Source organism: Abrus precatorius, unplaced genomic scaffold (assembly GCF_003935025.1).
Source record: "Abrus precatorius isolate BTA unplaced genomic scaffold, Abrus_2018 Scaffold5, whole genome shotgun sequence".
Taxonomy (NCBI): Eukaryota; Viridiplantae; Streptophyta; class Magnoliopsida; order Fabales; family Fabaceae; genus Abrus; species Abrus precatorius.
In genome coordinates this window covers 720,776-743,676 of record NW_020874395.1, presented here as the reverse complement: position 1 = coordinate 743,676, position 22,901 = coordinate 720,776, and the positions used below count along the sequence as shown (strand labels likewise).

At 28.5% G+C, this 22,901-nt stretch overlaps 1 protein-coding gene across 7 annotated transcripts; it reads left to right on the top strand.

Annotated features, from left to right (window-relative positions):
- The first annotated feature begins 8,971 nt into the window (after positions 1-8,971).
- LOC113868161 (serine/threonine-protein kinase BLUS1) lies at positions 8,972-22,832 on the top strand. Of its 7 annotated transcripts, none has more exons than XM_027503739.1 (21): positions 8,972-9,311; positions 13,700-14,304; positions 14,542-14,796; positions 15,030-15,154; positions 15,258-15,302; positions 15,420-15,501; positions 15,608-15,676; positions 15,761-15,931; positions 16,014-16,079; positions 16,304-16,372; positions 16,495-16,641; positions 16,771-16,844; positions 17,372-17,578; positions 18,015-18,106; positions 18,262-18,338; positions 18,778-18,900; positions 18,979-19,021; positions 19,141-19,187; positions 20,595-20,636; positions 20,739-20,790; positions 22,196-22,774. In XM_027503739.1, exons 2-20 carry the CDS (start codon positions 14,137-14,139, stop codon positions 20,754-20,756), a joined length of 1,920 nt encoding a protein of 639 aa, XP_027359540.1. In that variant the 5' UTR covers positions 8,972-9,311; positions 13,700-14,136; the 3' UTR covers positions 20,757-20,790; positions 22,196-22,774. The 7 variants fall into 7 exon arrangements, 6 of the variants coding, with proteins under 6 accessions (XP_027359540.1, XP_027359536.1, XP_027359538.1 ...); XM_027503735.1 differs by having other exon boundaries at positions 8,974-9,311; positions 20,595-20,656; positions 22,196-22,832; XR_003505219.1 differs by having other exon boundaries at positions 9,031-9,311; positions 19,840-20,656; positions 22,196-22,831.
- Positions 22,833-22,901: the final 69 nt, after the last annotated feature.

Sequence of the window (22,901 nt, the reverse complement as noted above, 5' to 3'; positions counted from 1 at the left end):
AATAAATAATAAAAGTGACTCAAGTGGAGAGTCTTAAATACATGACTACTTAGAGAGTTTCCTTAGTCTAATGAAAAACAAGACGCGTTCAATATAAAATTATGAATGTTATTGGTTTGAATTTAAATAAAATCTTAATCATTGCATACAATGTTACTCTTCACACTTAAGAAAATTTGCATGCTTAATTAGACTTTTATTCATCACTTTATTGATGGTGACAAAATTCAACAAATTGTGGATATTTGCATTCCAAACGTATTATACACTCCACTAATGTGGAGTCTTAAACTCCATTTGATATTGGTGGAAAAGTCTTTGTGGAGTGACTTTCTAACAGTTCCATGTTTGGAAATTTTCTTTGGATGACAAAGAAAATGTAATGACAAGATTTTCGACCAACAACATTGGTTGTAGCTACGATGTGTATTAATCAATGCCTCAATTTCAAGCGTAAATCTTACGGCTTTATTTCTAAGGGGAAAATAACTTTTTTATGGCATGAAATTTACTTTTTGAGAAAACAAAGAAATTGGGATCTCACTGTTTAGAGTTGAAGTTGATAAAATCACACTTCCACAAAGTGATTTTGTGCCTTTACTTTTCAATCATTTGGTGACTCATGTTAAGTTTTAAATGTTTACAATTAAAAGTTCTGGGCTTCAAAGGCTTTAATGAGTCATTTTCATGTATGTCTAAGCAAGTTTCCAATGAACTTCTCCAAATGTTTCCCATTATGAAAGAAAATAATCATTAATGAATAAATATCTAACATGTTCCTTCACGCAAGTGGCTCAAAAGTGTTAAAAAAAATGATGCTTCAATTCGATCCATTTTATGCAAAAACTTTGCATTTATTTAAAAGAATGGAGGTAGTGACTAGTGAGAATTAAATTCAATATCACATGCTCAAGATGGGAAACTCTTATTAGTATGATTCATGAGAAACTTTACTCAACATACGAGTAAATATCAATAAGAGTGTTTAGTAATGATCATGTGATAATCTTTAACTTGTAATTATCATCTATTTGGAATGGCCCATTTACTTGCCATGGACTGGCCCTATTCTCTTGTAACATATAAAAAAAATACTGAAAAATTTATCCAACATATTGTAACATTATGTGCTATAAGGGTTTGTTCCTTTGTCATGGCTGTTTGGGCCTTTGGCTTTTTGAGTTTTGTTGTAATGACCAAAAATAAAAGAACTTAATAAGTGGAAAGCCCATGTTGGGTTGTCGTTGAAGTTTCATCCTTTTAATATTGGGTTATTCATAAAAAAAAATATAAAAAAAATCCTTTCTGGTCAGTGGTCAATTTTTTTCCTCTTCTCACTTTCTTTTAATTTTATTTCTCAATTATTTTCTGTTTAAGGATTAACACAATAATTATTTGGTATACGACATTTTTTATTTTATAAAAAAAATAATGTAATTTTGTGATTTTATCATGTGCAATCATTATTATTTCTTTCAATAATCAAGGTAATAGTTATTTTATATTTAATATTCGATTCGTCTTTATAATTCTATTTTACTTCTCAGGGGAAATTAATGATATTGTGTGCTATTACTAATTTAATATTGCATGATTAATATTTTTCTTGAAGATACAACATTGGTGATTCCATTTATTCAGATATTACTCGTCTTCCTTGTAGAGTTAGAAAGTTAAATTTTAATTTCATATGGTTTTACTTTATGCGTTAAAATTTTGATTTCTTGTTGAGTATTATACAAATTAACTAATGTTTTTGGGTTTATCAAAATTCGAATATTGTATTTATTTGTCTTTGTGGAGATCAAAATTGAGGTTTAATTATAATTATCATGCTTGTAGATTTTAAACACTTTGATAAAGCGCATAAGAATTTTGACAAAATTTTTCATTTGAATATGAAGTTATTGCCTTTGATTTGATTTGTATATCAAAGTATTATTTGTTCATCAAAACTGCTTTCTACAGATTAGGAGTATAAGAGAAATACGGATAAATGATAAAGATATCAATTGTACACCGAAAAAAATGACATTAATTAAACAGTTTAATTTTGTATTAATATAAAATTTTTGCATCTGCAACTAATTAATGTATACACTAAATATGACTTCTAAATTTATTACTATAAATGTTAATAGTTCATGTTAACATAATAATTTTTTATGAAAATAAAATTTTAATGAAATATATAAAAAAAAATTATTGTTGCATAAAGATATCAGTTGCGTTTAGGAATGTATTGTTTGCAAAGGTTAATGGGTATGTCACATTCACATATGAAGAATTTGCAAATTATGTTGAGGGATTTTCAATTGTCGTGCTGTTAAATATGATTATGGCATCATTAAAGAATAAGGATGAAAGGATGGTTGTAAGATTTAAAAATTTTAAGTGTAACATTTAAAAATTTTGTTGATAGTATAAAAATTTTGTGGGCGAATTTAAAAATTTTAAAAAACTTTTTGTAACAAGAGAAAGAGAAAGAGAAGATTGATAGTTTTGTGTAAGTGTTTCTATTGAAATTTGTAATAAGAATTCGACCCTCAAAGTCCTAAAAACTCCAACACATTCACCTTCACTTCTTTCTTCCTTTCACCTAGGCATGCACTTGAACTTACTAAAGTTGATAGTCTAAACTCAAGTTTGTTCTATTGAATTTTCTAACATTGATAGGCTAATAATCCTAATTAGTAACTACATTTTCTTATAAAGAAGTTTAGAAGAGTGATAGTGAATGAATAAAATGTTTTAAGAACTAAGACTTAAAATGCTTAATAAATGGTAATTTTATTAACTAAAATATCTGTTAGTATATTGCTTAAGGACTAAAATGAAATAAAACATATATTATATTATATATAACGTCATTTTTGTTACACAATCAATTGTATGTGTTATTTAATATGATAAGTTCACATTTTATTACTATTTATTAACGATATATGATTTTAGAGGCTAAAATATTCAATAGAAATAAAAGACTAATATAATAATTTTAATATTTTAAGAACAAAATTAATTAATATTTATCATTTTAATGATCAAAATGAGAGTTTAAATTTCTTTTAAAATATGATTCTGTTGACATTAATTTTTAGGTTAATTTAAAATGTTTAACATTACTTTTTAAATAAATTTTGGTATTACGTTTTAAATTTTTTATATTACATTTGATTCAACTTATAAGAAAAATTATTAATATCATTTTTTTCATCATCATAGAAAATAAATGTTATTTTTTTATGCATTTATCTATATCTATATCTATATCTATATATCTATCTATATCTACATATCTATGTAAAATTGACTACACTTACTCATTACTAAGTGTATTAAATTTTGAAACGTAAAAACTTAATTTTATATGTATAACTTCATCTACTTATTACTCTTTATATTAAAATTCAGAATGTATAAAGTTATTTGCATTGACTACACTTAGTTATTACTTTATGCATTAAAATTCAAAACGTATAACTTATGAATTAAAATTATATTTTATTCACACTTATTATGTTTGAATTGTATTTAAAGAATATTTATTAGTATTGATGGTTATATTATGTTACCAACGGCAAAATAAATATTTATACTATAAATTAACTTAAATTACCATTATTAAAAATAATTATATAATTTTTCATAATTTATGAATTAAATTTATTACTATATTTTAATGTATTTATCTATCTATCTATATCTATATATCTATGTAAAATTGACTGCACCTAATCATTACTGAGTGTATTAAATTTTGAAACATAAAAAGTTGTTTTTATATGTAACTTCATATACTTATTACTCTATACATTAAAATTCAGAATGTATAAAGTCATTTGCAATGACTACACTTACTTATTACTTTGTACATTAAAATTTAAAATGTATAACTTATGAATTAAAATTATATTTTATTCACACTTATTATCTTTAAATTGTATTTAAAGAATGTTTATCTATATATCTATATCTATATCTATATCTATGTAAAATTGACTGCACCTAATCATTACTGAGTGTATTAAATTTTGAAACGTAAAAAGTTATTTTTATATGTAACTTCATCTACTTATTACTCTATACATTAAAATTCAGAATGTATAAAGTCATTTGCAATGACTACACTTACTTATTACTCTGTGCATTAAAATTCAAAATGTATAACTTATGAATTAAAATTATATTTTATTCACACTTATTATTTTTAAATTATATTTAAAGAATATTTATCTATATCTATATCTATCTATATATCTATGTAAAATTGACTGCACCTAATCATTGTTGAGTGTATTAAATTTTGAAACATAAAAAGTTATTTTTATATATGTAACTTTATCTACTTATTACTCTATGTAACTTTATCTACTTATTACTCTATACATTAAAATTCAGAATGTATAAAGTCATTTGCAATTACTACACTTACTTATTACTTTGCATATTAAAATTCAAAATATATAACTTATGAATTAAAATTATATTTTATTCACACTTATTATTTTTAAATTGTATTTAAATTTTTTTTATCAGTATTGACGATTATATTATGTTACAAACGTCAACATAAATATTTATACTATAAATTAGCTTAAATTATTGTTATTAAAATTAATTATAATATTTTTATAATTTATGAATTAAAATTATTACTGTATTTTAATATAATCTATATTTTATTATGTACTTCAAACATTAAAATATATTTTAAATTAAAAAAATTAAACTTATAAAATTATTAGTTTATATTATATGTTGTTAAATTAAATTTATAATAAAAGATAAATTTGTATATTTAAATTATTTTATTAATTAGTTTAACATAATATATATTTTAATATGTAGTTTAAATATTAAAATATAATTTAAATAAAAAACACATTTATAAAATTATTTGTTTATATTATATATTGTTAAATTAAATTTCTAATCAAAATACAATTTTACATATTTAAATTATTTTATTAAATATTTTAATATAATCTATTTTAAAATATTTATTAACAATACTAAATTGTAATTTGAATTAAAAATACTACATTTATCAAATTATTAGTTTATAATATATATTATTAAATTAAATTTTTAATAAAAAGATAAGTTTACAAATTTAAATTGTTCTATTAATTGTGTTAATATAATATATAGTTTAATATATATTTCAAAAATTAAAACTTAATTTAAAGTAAAAAAAAATTATACTTACATAATTATTACTTTATATTATATATTGTTAAGATCAAATAAAATAATTTAAAATGTTTCATAATTTTCATAATTTAAGAATTATAATCATAATTAATTTATACTTATTATTTTTAAATTGTATTTAAGAAAAATTTATTAGAATTGATAATTATATAATGTTAAAAATGATAATAACAAAACTACTGTAAATAATATTTAATAAAAAATTATTAAAAATTATTATAAATAATTTAAACAAATTTCAAAATTTTCTAGGTTAAATGTTAAAAATAGAAAAAAAAATATTAATTAAATTGTACAAAAATACTTTTGAGAAAATTTGATGAAATTCTTGAGTTATCTTTTAATTATAAATAAAAATGTATTTTTGTTTTTAACTTTTATTTAATATTTGAATGTTAATTATGCTTTTATATTATATATTATTAAATTAAATTTCTAATGAAAAGACAAGTAAACTATAATACAAATGAAAATAAAACTTTTATTATATTAATTTTTTATTTTCTGACTTTTCATATATCAAAAAGTAGGATTTCATCTCTATTTATATAAGTCATACAACTTTTGAAAACTGCTCACGATTGTTTCTATTGTCATCTTTTTTGTTTGTATTTTACAATCATATTAGCTGTCAAAAATTATCTACCCACGTAAGTACATATATTTTTAGTTTATTTCACTAAATTGTGTTATATATTTCAATTTAATTTTTTGAGCAAACATAAAGCTGTATTTTTTTTAAATGATATTATGTACTGAAGTTTTTTTAACAGATTAATTTGTATCAAATCTATCATTATTATTCATGCTTTTGTAAGAGAACAACAAGTTGCAATGAAGATAAATAAACTTTTCTTAACGATCTGAATTCAACAACAGATGATTGTATTCAACTTATATCTCCAACCGTGGAAACACCAAACCAAAAAGAAGAAGAAAATCAATGTATACATTATAATTTTGTAATATATTGTTTAAAAGACAACAATAGAAGATTTAGAAGATTAAATTATTTTTATTGCAATATTGTATAAATATTTTTAACATTATGCAGACTTTAAAAAGTAAAATGTCATAAACATTTAAGTTTTTTATAAAATAATTTTGTTATCTTATTATATATATATATATATATATATATATATATATATATATCTCTTATTTTATTATTATATATATTATGTATTAACTTTGTTCTTAACATAAAATTTATTTAAATTTTATGTGACTCATAAATTTTATATTATATCAACATTTGTAATTTTAATTGATATAAAGATTAGTTTGTATATTAAATAAAATTATTATTCTCTTTTAGTTTCTACCTAAATCTTAAATAAAATTTTTTTAACTACTATTTTTTTCTCTACTTCTATTATTTTATTTTTATTTTTTAAAATTTAATAGGAATTGACTTATCATAATTATGTATAACCTATTAATATAGATAATATTTTATTTATATTTTATATTATAATAATTATAATAACAATTTTAATTTTTTTAAATTAAAAAATTAACAATATTTTTACTTAATAATTTTGTTGTAATTTTTTTTTATAAAATGTTATAATGATAATGATGTTATATTGTAATTTTTTTAATGTTATAATATATAGATAACCATGCTTTCTAATGAACAAATTGTGTCAGTTTGTGGACTTAAAGTTAGTTCTCAAGATATAAATCAAAATATAAGTATTATACGTAAAAATATTAATTTAATACAAATTTTTTTATTAATATAATTATCTATTATGTTATATATTTAAAATTATATATTTTTATTTTAAAAAAATATTTAAATTAGGTTCACTAAATATTAATTTTTTTTTTTGTAAAACTATATGATATATCAAATATTAGATTGCAAAAATAGACATATAAACATCACAAAAAAAAATTATATCTAAAAGCAATCATTAAATCTCAAATACACTATATTTATATAAAAAATATTATATATAAAAAAGTATTTCATAATCTTTTTTAAAGTAATTATATTTAATATAATAAATTTTTTATCATATTTATATATTATATTTTAAAATAAATAAATTTAATAAAAATAAAAGAAATCCGTGCAAGGCACGGGCATATTTACTAGTTAATTATAAATTTTGTTTACATACTTTCATTTATTATAAGATTTATGTTAATGAAATACTCATCCTTTTTAAATATATTTGTTCATTTAATATATAATATACCAATTTAACCATTTAATGTTATAAATATTTTTAAAATATAATTTAAATTTATGACATAAAACTGTTTTTTATTAAACTTGATAAATTAGATATTTTTTTTCTAAACAAAATCGAGGATAGTTCTTTATAGATTGAATATTAAATAAAAATATGCTTGCATTTTTTATTATTTTGAAATAATAAAATATATTTAATACTTTCTTCATTTATTATTCACTTCTATTTTTTTTAGCATAATTAATTATTTATATTTCAATTTATGTAAACTTACATAATATAAGTTTAATTATTTATACATTTTAACTATTTTTTAATAATTAATTATTTAATATCTCTCTCTTTATTTTGTTAATTTTTTATTTTCAATAGCATCTCTTAATTAATTGTTAAAAATTAGTTAAAAGTATGTAGTTAATGAGACTTGTCCTATCTAAGTTTATAAATGATAGATAAATCATTTAATTTTTTGCTTTAAATATAAAAAATAAAGATTCATTTTCAAATGTGTTAATTATTAAATTATTTTTATATATTTATATATCGTGAGATTTTAGCTAAAAAAATACTTACTCATTACTGATAAAGTAAATATATTTATTTATTTAATATATAATTTATTAATTTGACCATTTATTACTATGACTAATTTTGAAATATAATATAAATTTTTGAAATATAACTATTTTTTTTTATTTGTGTCCATGAATTATTTGTTTTTAATATAAAACATAAAAAATAATTACAAAGATTTTATAATAATGAAAATAGATTTATAAGAATAAAAAGTAGGTGAATTTAATTTTTTATAGAAAAATAAATATTGACTATACTTAACAAAATGTATAAATTGACATGTATTGTTTGGCAATATCAAAATGATTTTATGGTTCATGATGGTAACTTCAACTTGAATGATAGAGATCCAATAATGATACCAATATGCATAAATACATGGAATTCACACTCAGGCCAAAGTTTATGCCTCAAGAGTTGTTAATACATTTAATGATGATTGGATTAGAAAAATAAAAGTAAACATTAATCAATGGTTTGTGTAAAATTCTTTATTCTTCTTGTGGATGCCAAAGGATGAACATAAATGGACTCATTGCACGTTCTCACAGGGTATCTTCTTCATATTAGTATGCTAAATGCTAAATTATATATTTATTATTTTAAAAACACGAAAACATTTAATATTTTTTATTTAATAATTAAGAAATTTTATAAATAAAAAAAAATTTCAAATTAAATATTTAAAGAAAAATTTTACTGACAAATAACTTCCAATAAAAGATAAAAGTGGTTTAGAAAGAAAATACAAGGAAGGAGAACTAAAAATTATTCATATTTTTTACTAAATAAGAAAAAAAAACGAAAAATTGCCGATAAAATCAAGAAAGCTCCGATAAATTCACCTACTTGAATTGAAATCTCTTGGCAGGCCCCACTGAAATACACGCATTATTTTTTTTTTCTTTCAATTAATTTTCCAAAAGTAAAAAAATTGAAATAAAATAATTATTCTGTGCTACAAAGCAAACAAGATGAGAACCGGCTCAAATTTATTTATTTATTTATTTTATTTTTCTGATTCTTATTTAGTTTAAATTTTCTTGCAAAAATAAAACAGACCAGTGAGATTGAATCAAGGTTGAAGTGTTTTCTCTATGCACAGGAACAGAAGCAGAGAGAGAGAGAGAGAGAGAGTTGAAGAAGAAAGGGATTGATTTGAAGCTGAAGAGTGAAAATCTATGGTGTTGGTTGGGTTTGTGAGGAACGATTATTGAATAAAGCCACTTGAATCGGCGTCGTTTTGATTTCTCACTGACACTCTCTGACTTGGTCAGATTCAAGTAAACGCTTCTTCTTCTCAAACCCTAGGTTCGTGTGTTTCTTCTTTCAATTCAATTCACACTTTTGCTCTTGATAATCTATTAGTTTTCGATGTTGCCTGTTTCATTTTCCGATCATTGATGGATTTTCCCTTTCGTGGCGATGTGTGTGTGTTATGGCTTTATCAGTTTATTGCCTTGGTGTATTTCGTTGATCGAATGCTGTAGTGATGTTTTGTTTGTTGACGTTCGTAGTTATTGATGGCCAATTTCTGTGTTTATGGGATGTGGCTATGAGGAAACGTGTGTTTACATGCTGAATCAAAGAGATGTTGCTGTTAAAGCGCTAATAAATGTGTATTTTTTTTATTTGTGGTTTTTTTTTTTTCATAATTGGAGATTTGGACGTTTATTAGGCACCCATAAATTTTGTTGGTTTATGCATAATGGTTATCCATCATTGGGTTCTGTATCCAAGTTAATCTAACAGGCATTCATTATTAACACTGTAATTTATTGATTTTTAGGTTGATAGAGATTTGAGAATTGGGGGGAATAAATTTTGCATAGAAAGAGAGTTAGTGTGTAGAAAATAGCAGCCGGTATTTAAGTAAACAATGAAAAGCATTAAGAGAAGGTGGACATTTTTGTTGCTTGGTGTTTATTTTAATAATAAAATTTTGCAGCTATGAAGGTATAAATAGATGTGTTATTAGATCTCTTGAAGTTTATGGGATCTAAAAAACTTATCTTTTCAATGCTTGAGAACTAAATATGCTGAAATACTGTTTATATTGGGGAGAAGAAATCTGTACCCTGATGCCATTTGTTCCCTTGTGGGAAGAGTATCGATTGCAGTGCTAGAGGTGTACAAGAAATCTATGTCATATATTTCAGATCAAATGGATTCCATTAGGAAAGGCTTCATGATACATCTGGTGTGGTAGGTTGGAATTGCCAATGATGCATTGGTGATATTTTGTGTTAGCAATTGGAGATGTAATTAGCAAAACTGATGTCTTGTTGAACTGCTGAAGCTTTATTGCTAGTGATGCTGACTTTACAAAGAATTGGTTAAACAAATTACATTTATTTGTTCTCAAAGAGTGATGAATGGACAGCCGGATGGTTTTGTTATGCTTCTTCTTGGATGTTGAGTAGATAAAATAAGTTTTAGGTTCTATTGTACAGGCTCAAGCACGGGAAATATGTAGGAATGGGAGATTTTCAAAGGTTTGTGGTGTTGACTAGGAGCTCTCAAGTTTTGAGGACATTGTTTTTCTTTTTCTTTTTAATAAAAGGAGAAATTCACCAAGACAAAATGAAACAAAAAATTAGAGAGTTCTGAGGATAAGGAACCCTCCTCCATAATGTAAGAGCAAAGCACTAAGCAACAAAGAAAAAAAAAAGAATTAGTGGTGCAAAGCTTTCCAATCTCTCAGCATATCTGTAAGGGAAACCTCTTGAAAGGCCCATGTGTTTTATACCAAACAGAAGCCATTTAGTGCCTAATCTTCTTATCCCAAATCAACAACTGTTGTCTCAGATCAGATAAACCACCTCAACATTTGAGAGTCATGCGCCAACATAGTGACCAAATGATAGCATGGATTTTATATTTCCAAAATAATTTAGCCTCTTCTTACTTACACCAAAATCATGAAGGCTAATCATCAAATATTGGTTAGGGACTTAGAATATGCCCAAAATTTGTGAAAAGGACAAACAAGGAATTCGATATAGAAATAGCAGTGGAACAGTGTAAGAACAAATGTAAATTTGATTCTTAGCAGGCTCCATAACATACATGAGCGGAGAGAGCCATATGTGGCCTCTTGCAACATGTAAATTAAATTATTCTACTATGCACATGAATCCAACTAAAAGATTTGATGTTAGAGGGAGCTTTGAGCTTCCAATAAGGTTTATCAAAAAGGAAAGTAGCTCTATTCACAGTTCAAACATGAGTTAAAAATTGGAAAAATAATTTGCTCAAACACGCCCCTAGAATCCAGGAGACCTAAAAGAAATGCCAATGCCAAGCTTTCTCATGAGAAATTTGGAAATTTCATGAAATAACTTAATATTGAATATGATGTAAATTGTGAATAAAACAGTTGTGCAAGGAATAAGGGCAATTGGGATTTGGGAAAACATATATAATACTCTAATCTTTAATCCAACAGTCTTCCCAAAGTTGCACATTGGAGCCATTACTCACATTTTGGGAATGCAGAGTTTTAAGTTACCAAAACTGAGATAAATTCCTATAGACCATGAGGAGAGGAGAAGCTTGGGCTGCTGGTTAGCAAGTTAGCAACTCACCCATTTTGATCTCAGCCATAGTGCCATACCTACCCAATTATTTTTTGTTAGCTTAGGTTTTTAAAATATGACATGCATGGAATTTTATTTCCTAATTAATGGGGATAAATTGTATTCTTTTTTCAGAAAATATCTATATATATACCTCAACTTCTCCTTGTTTTTGTGCCTAAATTCCTTGTTACTTTATTTTTGCTTTCATATTTGTCAGGGTGTTAATTGGTGAGTTCCTAGTAACGTGATCACTTAAATGAATCATATGGAGCTTTGGATGACTAACTTGAGATTTCCTTCCGTTAGTTGATTGTGCATCCAATTAGTAGATAAGAAAACATGATATCTTATCCAGAAGTTAGATTGCTCATTTGGTTTAAAAAATGTTCTCAATTTTTCATTTCTGAAATTAATTTTCATTTTCTTTTTTCACCATTTAGATAACATGTTTGGATTTTAATGAATGAAATTTCTTTTCATTATTTTCATAATCATGTTTCTCCATGCAAAACAACTATGATTCTCACAAATCACAAGCTCATGCAGATTCAATATTCTATTCATTACAGAAGTTATTTCCCTATGTATCTGCACTATCTTACTAGTTCAGAACTTTTTGAATTGAGAACCTGTTCCTAAACTGGAGCTTCCTTTGGTTTTTCCCTCTACCTTATCTTCTCAGTGAAATCTTTGGGTTAAAATATCTGCATCTTCATTCTAGTGAAGACAGCTTAATTATACTTGAGAAAAGGGAAGTCGGTTAATGAGAGGAATAACACGGAAGCATGGGGGGTACAACCCTTAAAACTTTCAAAGAGATCAGAGTTGCATAGTTGCTCAGAGTGTGACATACAGCTGTTAGGAGCATTGAGTGTTTATTTGACAGATAATTTTTTTAAAATTCCTATTAAATCATTACAAGACAACAAGGGTTGATATGGTATTTTTAAATCTTCAACAGATTAGAATCCAACTTTCAGGAAACAAAATTAGTGAATAACTTACCAAACCTTTTTTTTTTTAATTTCTTTACAAGGAAAGTAAATCAAATAAAGCCCTACTGTATCCCCATAGGATTTGGATTACATAGATGGCAGATTTCTATTTGCTGCAGGGATTGATGGGAATCTTTATTTATAGATAGTGTTGACAAGTTGTTTTCAAGGTTTTAAATATGAATGGATCCTCTATGGTGTTTGGCTTTAAACTAGAATGATGTAATATTACTGTTTTTCATTTGAAATTTAATCCATCATCTTTTTTCTTTTATTATGCAAATATTGACGTGGACTAAGTTAGATTATGGTTTTTGATAAACATCATGTTAATGACTTATGACATGCATTGAGTTAGATTGTGGATTTTGATAAACATCATGTTAAGTTGAATCTAGAAGGATGCCTGGAAAGTTTGAAAAAAGTAAGGGAATAGTTGTGCCACGAATGCTTCATGCTAGCCATAACCTCTATTTATAATAATCCTATGACAGTACGACTACATTAAGAAACATTTACTCTACTTTTGGTGTACAATGTGCGACAGAAAACTACTCATGTACTCTCTAAATGCAGATGACTTTCCTTAATACTTAATAGCCTAACAAAAAGTGAGGCATAGAATAGTTTACTGTTTTTGTAAATGCTATTAATTTTCTTTATGTGCATATTGTTATAGACGTAACATAAAACCATCTCTTCACCTAATAGCTTGAGCTCTTGGAATTGCTGGTTCATGACATGGTATTAGAGCTTCTATGACCAAGTGGTCTAGAGTTTGATCCTTGCCATCTCCATTGTTCTAATAAAAAGTTAAATTTCAGCACAGGATGGGTGAGCTTGTGTGTTATCTGCTCTGTGAGCCCAGCCCCAGAGAGCTCTTGCATGAGGGAGCATGTTATATATGTAGTATTAAACAATTTGTGTCTTCACCTAACAGCTTAAGCTTTTAGGATTGCTGTTTCATGACTTGTGTGTATGTAATGGATGTAATTTTTTGGGGTTATTATTGCATTAATTTATGGATCTCTCCTAATTCTGTTCTGTAATATTTTTCAATTTGTGCGGACAATTGTTTGATTTTCTTGAGCAGTAATTATGTCTTTTGTCACCTTTGCTGCAGATATTGGAGATTGATGTGACATCACCTACCTATCTCTGCTGGCAGTGCTGAATAGATACCTCTGGTTTTATCTCATGCTATTTAAGTTGTGGAATATGTAATAGTACCTGTTTAATTTGTTGCACTGTTCTGACTGATAAGTAGATGCGTGTACTCAAAATTCTAATTTGGCAATATTAATTAGCATTGAATGAGAGCATTTGTAAGTTACATTATCATTGGAGTTGAAAGGAAAATTTTGGTTGGGAAAAATTAAAAAAAAGGAGCATCTTCATAAAGTTGTTGGATGCACTTTCTAGTTTGGTTTGAGGATAGGGGATATGCTACCAATCTCGAAGTATTATAACATTGGCTTCACCTCTTCAGTATGCGATCTATTTTTGTTCAGTGTTTGCATTTAATAATAAACATATGGATGGTATGATATAAGAAAAAAGATGGAGTATGTTTTGGAAAAAAGATTTCCTCTTAGGGCAGAAGATTACAATCTATATGAAGAAGTTGGTGAAGGCGTCAGCGCATCGGTATACAGGGCTCTCTGCATTCCCCTCAATGAGATAGTTGCCATCAAGGTTCTCGATCTAGAGAAGTGCAATAATGATTTGGTATGTAGACTAATATATTGTTTCCATATTTTATGCTACTTTTCCTTTTCACTTAAACTTTGTGCTATTTGCTTCATGCTTGGATTCAATGGCTTACAGAAATATAAAAAGACTGATTTCAGTCATCATTACATTGTTTGGTGTTAATTTATGTATGTGGTGTTTTGGTTGTTCCCTCTATAATATGAGGATAATTTCCATCGTAGTGATAGGCTGATAGATGTGCAAATTATGCAGGATGGCATTCGAAGAGAGGTACAGACCATGAGCTTGATTGATCATCCAAATGTTTTAAGGGCACATTGCTCTTTTACTACTGGACACAATCTATGGGTTGTGATGCCATACATGGCTGGGGGGTCTTGCCTTCATATAATGAAATCTGCTTATCCTGAGGGTTTTGAAGAGCCTGTTATTGCTACTTTGTTGCGTGAGGTTCTCAAAGCTCTTGTCTATCTTCATGCCCATGGTCACATACATAGAGATGTTAAGGTATTGTGCATATTAACAACTATCTTTCCTCTAACTTGTCTAATTGGCATTGTGTGATTGAATTGGAGATTTTGAAAGAGCTCAGTTTTCTGCTTTTGTGGTGCTTGTAAAGCTGTATCTGAACCCAAGAATAATTTCTTCTTATGTGCGCGGATTTTTCTCTGCCATTTCTCCACTTGTTTGCCCGTATGGTCTTCTGTTTTTCTTCTCCTTTAATTATTTTAACTATGCAGGCTGGGAATATTTTGCTAGATTCTAATGGTGCTGTCAAACTAGCTGACTTTGGAGTGTCAGCATGTATGTTTGATACTGGAGATAGGCAACGCTCAAGAAACACTTTTGTTGGAACACCTTGCTGGTACTATTCTATTGAGCCTCTTTTGTGGTAGTTTTTCAAATAAAATTTGGCTACCATCATAAGAATGACTATTGACGTTATGAATTGTGTTAATTTTTTGCAGGATGGCTCCTGAAGTTATGCAGCAATTACATGGATATGATTTTAAGTAAGTGTCTTCCATTATTCCCCTCTCACTTAGGTGTAATTCTATCATGGTCATCTTCTTACTACCTGATATCTTAGTCTCTGCTGGGGTTCTTACTTTTTATTTTCTCTATCACAGAGCAGATATATGGTCATTTGGTATAACAGCACTTGAACTTGCTCATGGGCATGCCCCATTTTCCAAGTACCCACCAATGAAAGTAATTTACTTGTCTTCCAATACTCGCATTTGCCTACTGATAAGCCTTTCTCAGTTTTTACTGTGAGGTCAGGGTTGAATTTTTTCCCATATTTTTGGGGATGCAGGTTTTGCTTATGACTTTACAAAATGCCCCTCCAGGTCTTGATTATGAAAGAGACAGGAGATTTTCAAAGGTTTGTGGTGTTCACTAAATCCTTTGTAGCATCTATTTCTTACCTAAGTTGTTTACATATAGATTGTTCCTCATCTCTTCCCAGTCTTTCAAAGAGTTGGTTGCTACCTGCTTAGTGAAAGACCCAAAGAAACGTCCAAGTTCAGAAAAGCTTTTAAAGCATTACTTCTTTAAACATGCACGTGCCAGCGAATATTTAGCTCGCACCATTCTAGATGGCCTTGCACCATTAGGAGATCGTTTTAGAGTTCTCAAGGTTTGCTGTTCATTTGCAAATTCTTCTGTTCTGTGTAAAAATTGTTTGGATTTTGTTATCATTCCTCTTGCTTGTGTTGCAGGCTAAAGAGGCAGATTTATTAATGCAAAACAAGGCTCTTTATGAGGATAAGGAGCAATTATCTCAGGTATATTTATTTTACATTGTGTATTAAATGCTTTCTTCTGGCATAGTCTATGAAAGGTGATGATTTTATAAGTTCTGTTTCTCATTATGTTGACATTAAATATGTCATTTTGCTGTATTATCATGCCTGTTGTATTGGATCCATATTCCATATTTCATTTTATAACTAAACCATTATGATTAAGAGTATACTATATTTGATTGGGGCAACTATTTCATGTACAGAAAGAATATATTCGAGGAATTAGTGCCTGGAATTTTAACCTGGATGATTTAAAAAGTCAAGCTGCTCTTGTAAGTATTTTCACCTTTCTACTTTGTCTTATTTGTTTATTTATTTATTTTAATTAGCTGGAAAAGTTGGGCATTGCTGGGCATCATTATCTTTCTTGTGAACATTTTTGTTTTGCCAACAGATTCAAGACGATGACATACCAAATGCAGAAGAGCCAGATAGGGATAAGAAACAAAAAAACAGTTTGGATGACTTCAGGGTTCCAGCAGAAGGGCTATCTGCTGTAGCAGCTAATCATTCAGATGGTGCACCCACGCAAGACAAGGAGGTACTGTTATTGTCCTAGAATGATCTATAATATTTTCTTGAAATCTTCAGTGTACTTTGCATTCTTTTTGAACTATAAACCATTTCTTTTAAGTATACTAGACAGAATTTACATCATATCTTATTTCAGGATGGATTTAACAATATTCAGGATTTGGAGGGTTCACTTGCGTCATTTCCTATCAAACCTCTTCAAGCACTCAAGTATGGTTATCTCCTCCAGCTTTTTCTTTTCTACTTCTTTATTTCTATTTTTTTAAGTGTTTGTAATGTGTTTGGGATATGATATCATTTATTTTTCCGGTTTATGTGGAAGCATATATTTATAGTTGATACACTGTTGGTTGTAACTAGTTAGAAATTGGGGTGTTTATGTTATTTTATTTAGTTATTATGAAGTACTTGCATAATGCAAACTGAGTTCCACATTTATATCTCATGTTTCTTTGATAAATATTTAGTATACTAATGTACATGGAAGTTTATGCAATATTCTTTCAGATTCATTTTTATAAATATAGTAGGCTATGCATTTTTATCCTTTTTTTCCTAATAAGAATTAATGGAAAATTTTGGATTTGGCAAATGGGATGTATACATTTGAATTTTCAATTGGAAAAGTTTTTCTTTTGTTTCTTCCTAATATTTTCTAAGGTTATGTTCTAGTTTTTGCAAATAGCAATTCAGTTTCAATTATAGAATTTTTATCTTTTGATTTGTAAATTGTGCAGAGGTTGTTTTGATATGTGTGAGGATGACATTAATAACAGCAGTCCAAGAGAGTCTGATCATGATTATGGGAGAATTGACAATGAATGTTCTGGGCCAAGTACTTCATTATCACAAAATGCTACCACTCAGCAAAAAAAGTTTTCTAGTGGTTCTTTGCTACCTGATAATTTTCTTCTTCCCAAAAAAGTTGTTACTGATGGAGACAGGTAATTGTTTTTTTTTTTTTTTTTTTCAGCAGTTTTTTATAGCTTCACATTATTACTGGAACTTCTCAGATACGTTCTTGGAATGAATTATTTTGTTTAAAGGATTTGAGCAAGCTGAAGCAAATGTCTGACATTTGTAATTTCACATGCTGTGCAATGTTGTTCACATTTTTTTTTATACCTGTCTTTATCACTTTTATTTCTTGGAATTTCCATTAACAAATTGTATGGTTGTATTGGTTGCCTTATAAAATAAAACATGATTTTTTTGAATCTATGAAAGTTTGACATATGTTGAAAGCATGATTTTATAATAATTTGGGGCTGTGAGAATTGAAATAGTTTTTTCTCGTTGTATATATTCCTTGTTTCACTACTGCTGCATATTTGACTTGCAGTATTAATGGGCTATTTTATGTTATTTTTATCTTAAAAGGTATTATCTACAATCTAAATATTCTTCAGAGAGGAATCATAGTGGTCCATTGCAATATCGGCAGAAGAGAGATACCTACAACCTTCCTTCAGGTATGTGTATTTTTCTTGTTAAGGCGATTGGTATTTTGATAATCTTTTTATCATATTTTTTTCTCTTGTATCAACTAGATTTTTACTTGTTTTATCTGAAAAATAAATGCATTGGGAATGGTTTACTATTTTTATAATGCTTTTTCTATGTGCAGTTGATGACACATCTGAAGGAGCATTTGTCCAGCGTAGGGGGCGGTTTAAGGTCACACCCGCAGATATCAGTCAAATGGTATACATCCAATTTTTAAGATCTTTTTATCCCCTATTGGTTGACTTAAATCCTTGAACATGCTCTTTTGGTAGAGGAATGCTAGCAACACTGACAAATTTTTCAGCACATTTTTTCTTCTTGGGTGGAAGTTGTGTGAAATCTACTTTCTATTTTGTGGGACCCACATGGAATTCACCATATAGTAAAGAATTTGCTGAAAGGAGTGTGGGCATTTTCTTCTCTGTATTCTGATTAAATCTTGCTAATCTCATTATATACAGATGATACTAGTTATTAAAAATTGTATGCCTTCCTCTTTGCTACCGGAGGCATTATAAAATTATTGTTGGATTTGTCTGCTTGAATGTTTAACTTCATTAATGTTGAGGATGGAACTTAGGTATTTATGTTTTAGGCAATGGCTTTGTAACCATTGCCATTTCTTTTACTTATACAGGGTCCTTCAAACAGCAATTCTGGCCCTGTTGTTAGTCCTACCAGTCCACCAAATCAGAATTTCAAGGCTGCCTCTATTCTTCCATCACTGCAGTGCATCTTGCAACAGAATGGTTTGCAGAGGGTATATATCTGTGCATTTTTTTTCTATTTTAAATGACAAGTCTAAGGCATAACTTTATTTTCCAATGGGTTTTGACAGGAAGAAATTATTAAGTTAATAAAGTATGCAGAGCAATCTTGTGGTAATACCTCTCTCTCTCTCTTAATGTGTGTGTGTGTGTGTGTGTGGGCATACACACATACATATATGCGTGTGCAGCAATCAAGTTTAGTTAATTTGAGTTTTTTCGCTTGTTAACAGGCAAGAATACAGAATCAGCTGAGGCAGGGGCAATTGATATTTTGCAGGTAAATTCCAGCCATTATGCTTAGCAGCTTTTAAAATCTATAACATTATGTTATGATACAAAATTTTCTCTGATTATGCTTTTTCTTTAACAATGAGATGCATTGATGATTGTAATTTGTAAATATTTGAGATCGTAAGTCCATAACTATGGATGTAGTATTTCATTGCGTAATGATAAGATACAATTATAACGAACATGTAAGCGCATGCTTTGTCTAGTTAGTGTCCTTGAGTTTGGATGCAACTTCTTAAAATAGGAACTCTGTTGTTATGCCCACTTGCCCAGCCATAATTCAGAAATGACACCAAGTCCTTAGTCTCGGTATTGACAAGTTGCTGTTAGGGATAAAAAGCAGTAAAAAATGCATTCATAAGTCAAACTTCCCACTTTTTTTCTGTGTGTTCTAAAGTGATAATTCTTTTGTCAAACTCATGATTGACTATCTGTGTAATATAATTTCAGGATTTATAATTTATAACCTAAACTAAATAAAGAGAAAGAATGATTTTTTTTTTTTTGCTGGGAAGGGGGTGTTGATGGGTGCACAATGTCCTGTTTTCAATACCTTTGTATTCAATGTTTTATTCTCTACCTGTCCAGTAAAATTTTTGCAGTTATGTCACAAAACTAAAGGGATTTAAAATTGATAGGAACTAAATTTACTGTGGAATTGATAGAGAAGAGAACTGAGCTCTGATTACAAGGAAGATATGCAGAAAGTATAGAAACTGGGGAATGAAAGGAAACAAATCAACGAAGGAAAACTTCTCTGCCTTGTAGCAACCGCCACTCCAAAACTATCCTAATGATTCCCTATCCTCCTCACTACTGTCTCATCATCTCATATTTGTGTCCTCACTTGGATTTGACACCTGCCCATATCCAGTTAGAATTTGACATAACATACTCCTGGCTGTATTTCCCACGTCATTTCCCGATTTTAACCCCCCCCCCCTCCCCTCCCCTGTGGTTGTATTACCCCTTTGGTAACATAAAAAAATATTGAAGGAATTACCAAAATGGGTATAAATATAACATAATAGTAGAAAAAATAGATGGGTGAAAATTGTGAAAACCCAACTCATGTTTGCACACTAGCCACCCAAAAGTGACTTTCCTGTTGATGTGGGAGAATGGTAATTTTGGCAACGTCATCTTACATTGTGTAGTGCTGGAAGTCTTAGCACCAAATGTGTTGCCAAATTGCCAACTGCAGTACCTAAATGTAAACGGAGGTTCAGACTCTTCAAACAACAATCCAAATAGGCACTAAAACAGGGAAAAAATGGGCCTTTTTTAATACATGGATGGGAGGAGGGGGTTAAGAAGTATTTTGCTTGATTACACGTACAGGAAATTGCTACTTTGTTGTTTTGTAAAATGGCCTCATTTGTGCAACTTGCAGGCACCGCCTGTGACAACTAGGGAGAGAGAGCTGCAATTTCAGGTGATTCAACTCCAACAGAGGTATATGGATGCAACTGAGTTTCTAATTGTTGATCTATAAATTTAAATTCCACATACATCTTATTTTTAACTCTTATGTCAGCATTGGGAGCCTTGTTGAGGAGTTGCAAAGACAAAAGACGAAAAATGTTCAGGTATGTTTCAATCTTTATATATCATACTCGCCCTTTTTACCATTTTTTGTTTGATCAGTGATGTTTTGTATGGTTTTCATGGTACCGTGCTCTTCTTTCTATCACAGCAAACGTAGATGACTTTTTAAACGTTCTTTTTTGCCTCCTCTCTTTAACATAATATATATATATATATATATATATATTTATTTTTTCAAATATAGATTCATTCAAATTTGTCTACGGACTCTACTCTAATCATTATTCACTCAAAATAAGGCAGGCCCAAGTTTATGAGGAAATTGCTTGGAAGCATGGTTATCAATCTTGGATATTGGGGCAGGGCATGGCATCTTATTAAAATCGTTATAGCTAGATAGCACATGGCAGGATGACCATTATTTAGAAAATTTTAATACTGATAAATAATATATATAATAAATGCTAAAAAAATAACACTATAGATTACTATCCTTGGAAGATAGTGCTTTCTTATAAGCATTGATTGACCCCAAAAGAATAACAGTTAGAATAATCCAATATGACCAAAATGTGTGTCACTGCATTTTTAATTTAGATTAATACCATAAAACTTATTTCTGCCTCATTATGTACTATAGATATTACAAGGTGTATATATGTATTATGTCTAATAAAAGATCTATAATTAAGATGCTAAATATATTTCATAAAATTGCATACAGTGAGCCACATGCACTCACTAAAAAAGCTTATTAGACTACTATGATGTAACATTCTGACATATGGTATGGCATATGCTTTCAAGTGCCTTGAGTTGAAAATAGTGAAGAGACAGATATATTTTGTCCATAAAATGTTCGTTTAGACTGAATTCCTTCTCAAATATCCCCAATCACTGTTCATTAAGTAAAGGGTATTGTTACTACCTATCTATAAACGGGAAAATAGGGTGGGTGTTAGAAAGCAAGTCCTAAGACCGGAATGGGAGGATGTGCTGAAATGGAGGAAAGTTGCCTTTAGTTATCGTATTCATTCCTAGGATCAAGCAGTCCATAAAGGGGCCGGCCCAATTCTCAAGGCTGCCGCCTGGTGTGGTCTAGGGAAGGTAAATGCAGAGGTGATTTTTCGGATTTGAACCTGCAAGGCAACCTTATTCTTGCACCAAGGGCTGTCCTTGAGAATTGAGATCAAGCAATCCTGTAAATTTTTTGGAAAAATAGTTTCTCATTACTATCACTAATTTACTACTAAGGTTGCATGCTATTTAGTAATAAGTTTCTTTGTCAATCTATTTACATGTCATCATTAGTATTACACTAGTCGGAGTAATAGTAGGACTCTTCATTTCATGTCAACTAAGTAAGGATAGGCTTCTTACCCATTTGTCTTTTGGAATTCTGTAAGTCATTCATTTAGGGTATCTCACCTTCTGTTTGGTTTGCAGTTGGAGAAACAGTTGAGCAGTATGGTTAACAAAGTTGAAAAGTAAACAAGATACGAACGTTATCATGGTTCGACTGATATTGAGCTACACCTAACGTTCAGTTATAACATTCGATGATGGTTTGAGACATACTTGAGGGATGGGGGCACGTCTCAGTTGTATTACCATGTGTGAACTTTTGTTTGCGGCAGACACTAATTTTTGAGATGCTATTCCTTGAGTCACCTGTAAAATGTAATTTATTGATGAGATAATGAGATCATGTAATTTAAACCCCTCTTTGTCTCTCATATCCTACCCAAAAATTACCCTTCAGAATTCAGATTAATGCATATATAATAACTACATAGTTCATTGATGTAGCAATCTGTCTTTTGTATTTCAATAAATTCAGATCACCTTACAACTGAATCCTTTCCTTAACACAAGAAGGAAAGTTGGCTTGATTGGCTGGTTTTGACGTGTAAAATTCCAATGGTTTATGGAAATTAGCTATTTTATAGATACTGCTGAGTGCTGACAAGACTCCCCCAGTGAATTGTATTTCTTAATGTAGTCCGCAGTTGAATTGCATGTAAATGTAGAGACGCAGTCGAACTGAATTTTAATTTTTTTTAAATTGTGACTCATTTTCCCTCAACTGTATAGTGATTCTTCTTACTAGCTATGTTAAAGGAAATTGGAACCTGTTAATCATATACCATTT

Excerpts from the sequence above, each read along its gene's own strand:
- LOC113868161 (XM_027503735.1), top strand. The coding sequence starts at position 14,137 with ATGGAGTATGTTTTGGAAAAAAGATTTCCTCTTAGGGCAGAAGATTAC. Across the intron at positions 15,677-15,760 it reads GAGACAGGAGATTTTCAAAG|TCTTTCAAAGAGTTGGTTGC; the intron begins GTTTGTGGTGTT and ends ATCTCTTCCCAG. Across the intron at positions 18,339-18,777 it reads CCGCAGATATCAGTCAAATG|GGTCCTTCAAACAGCAATTC; the intron begins GTATACATCCAA and ends TTACTTATACAG.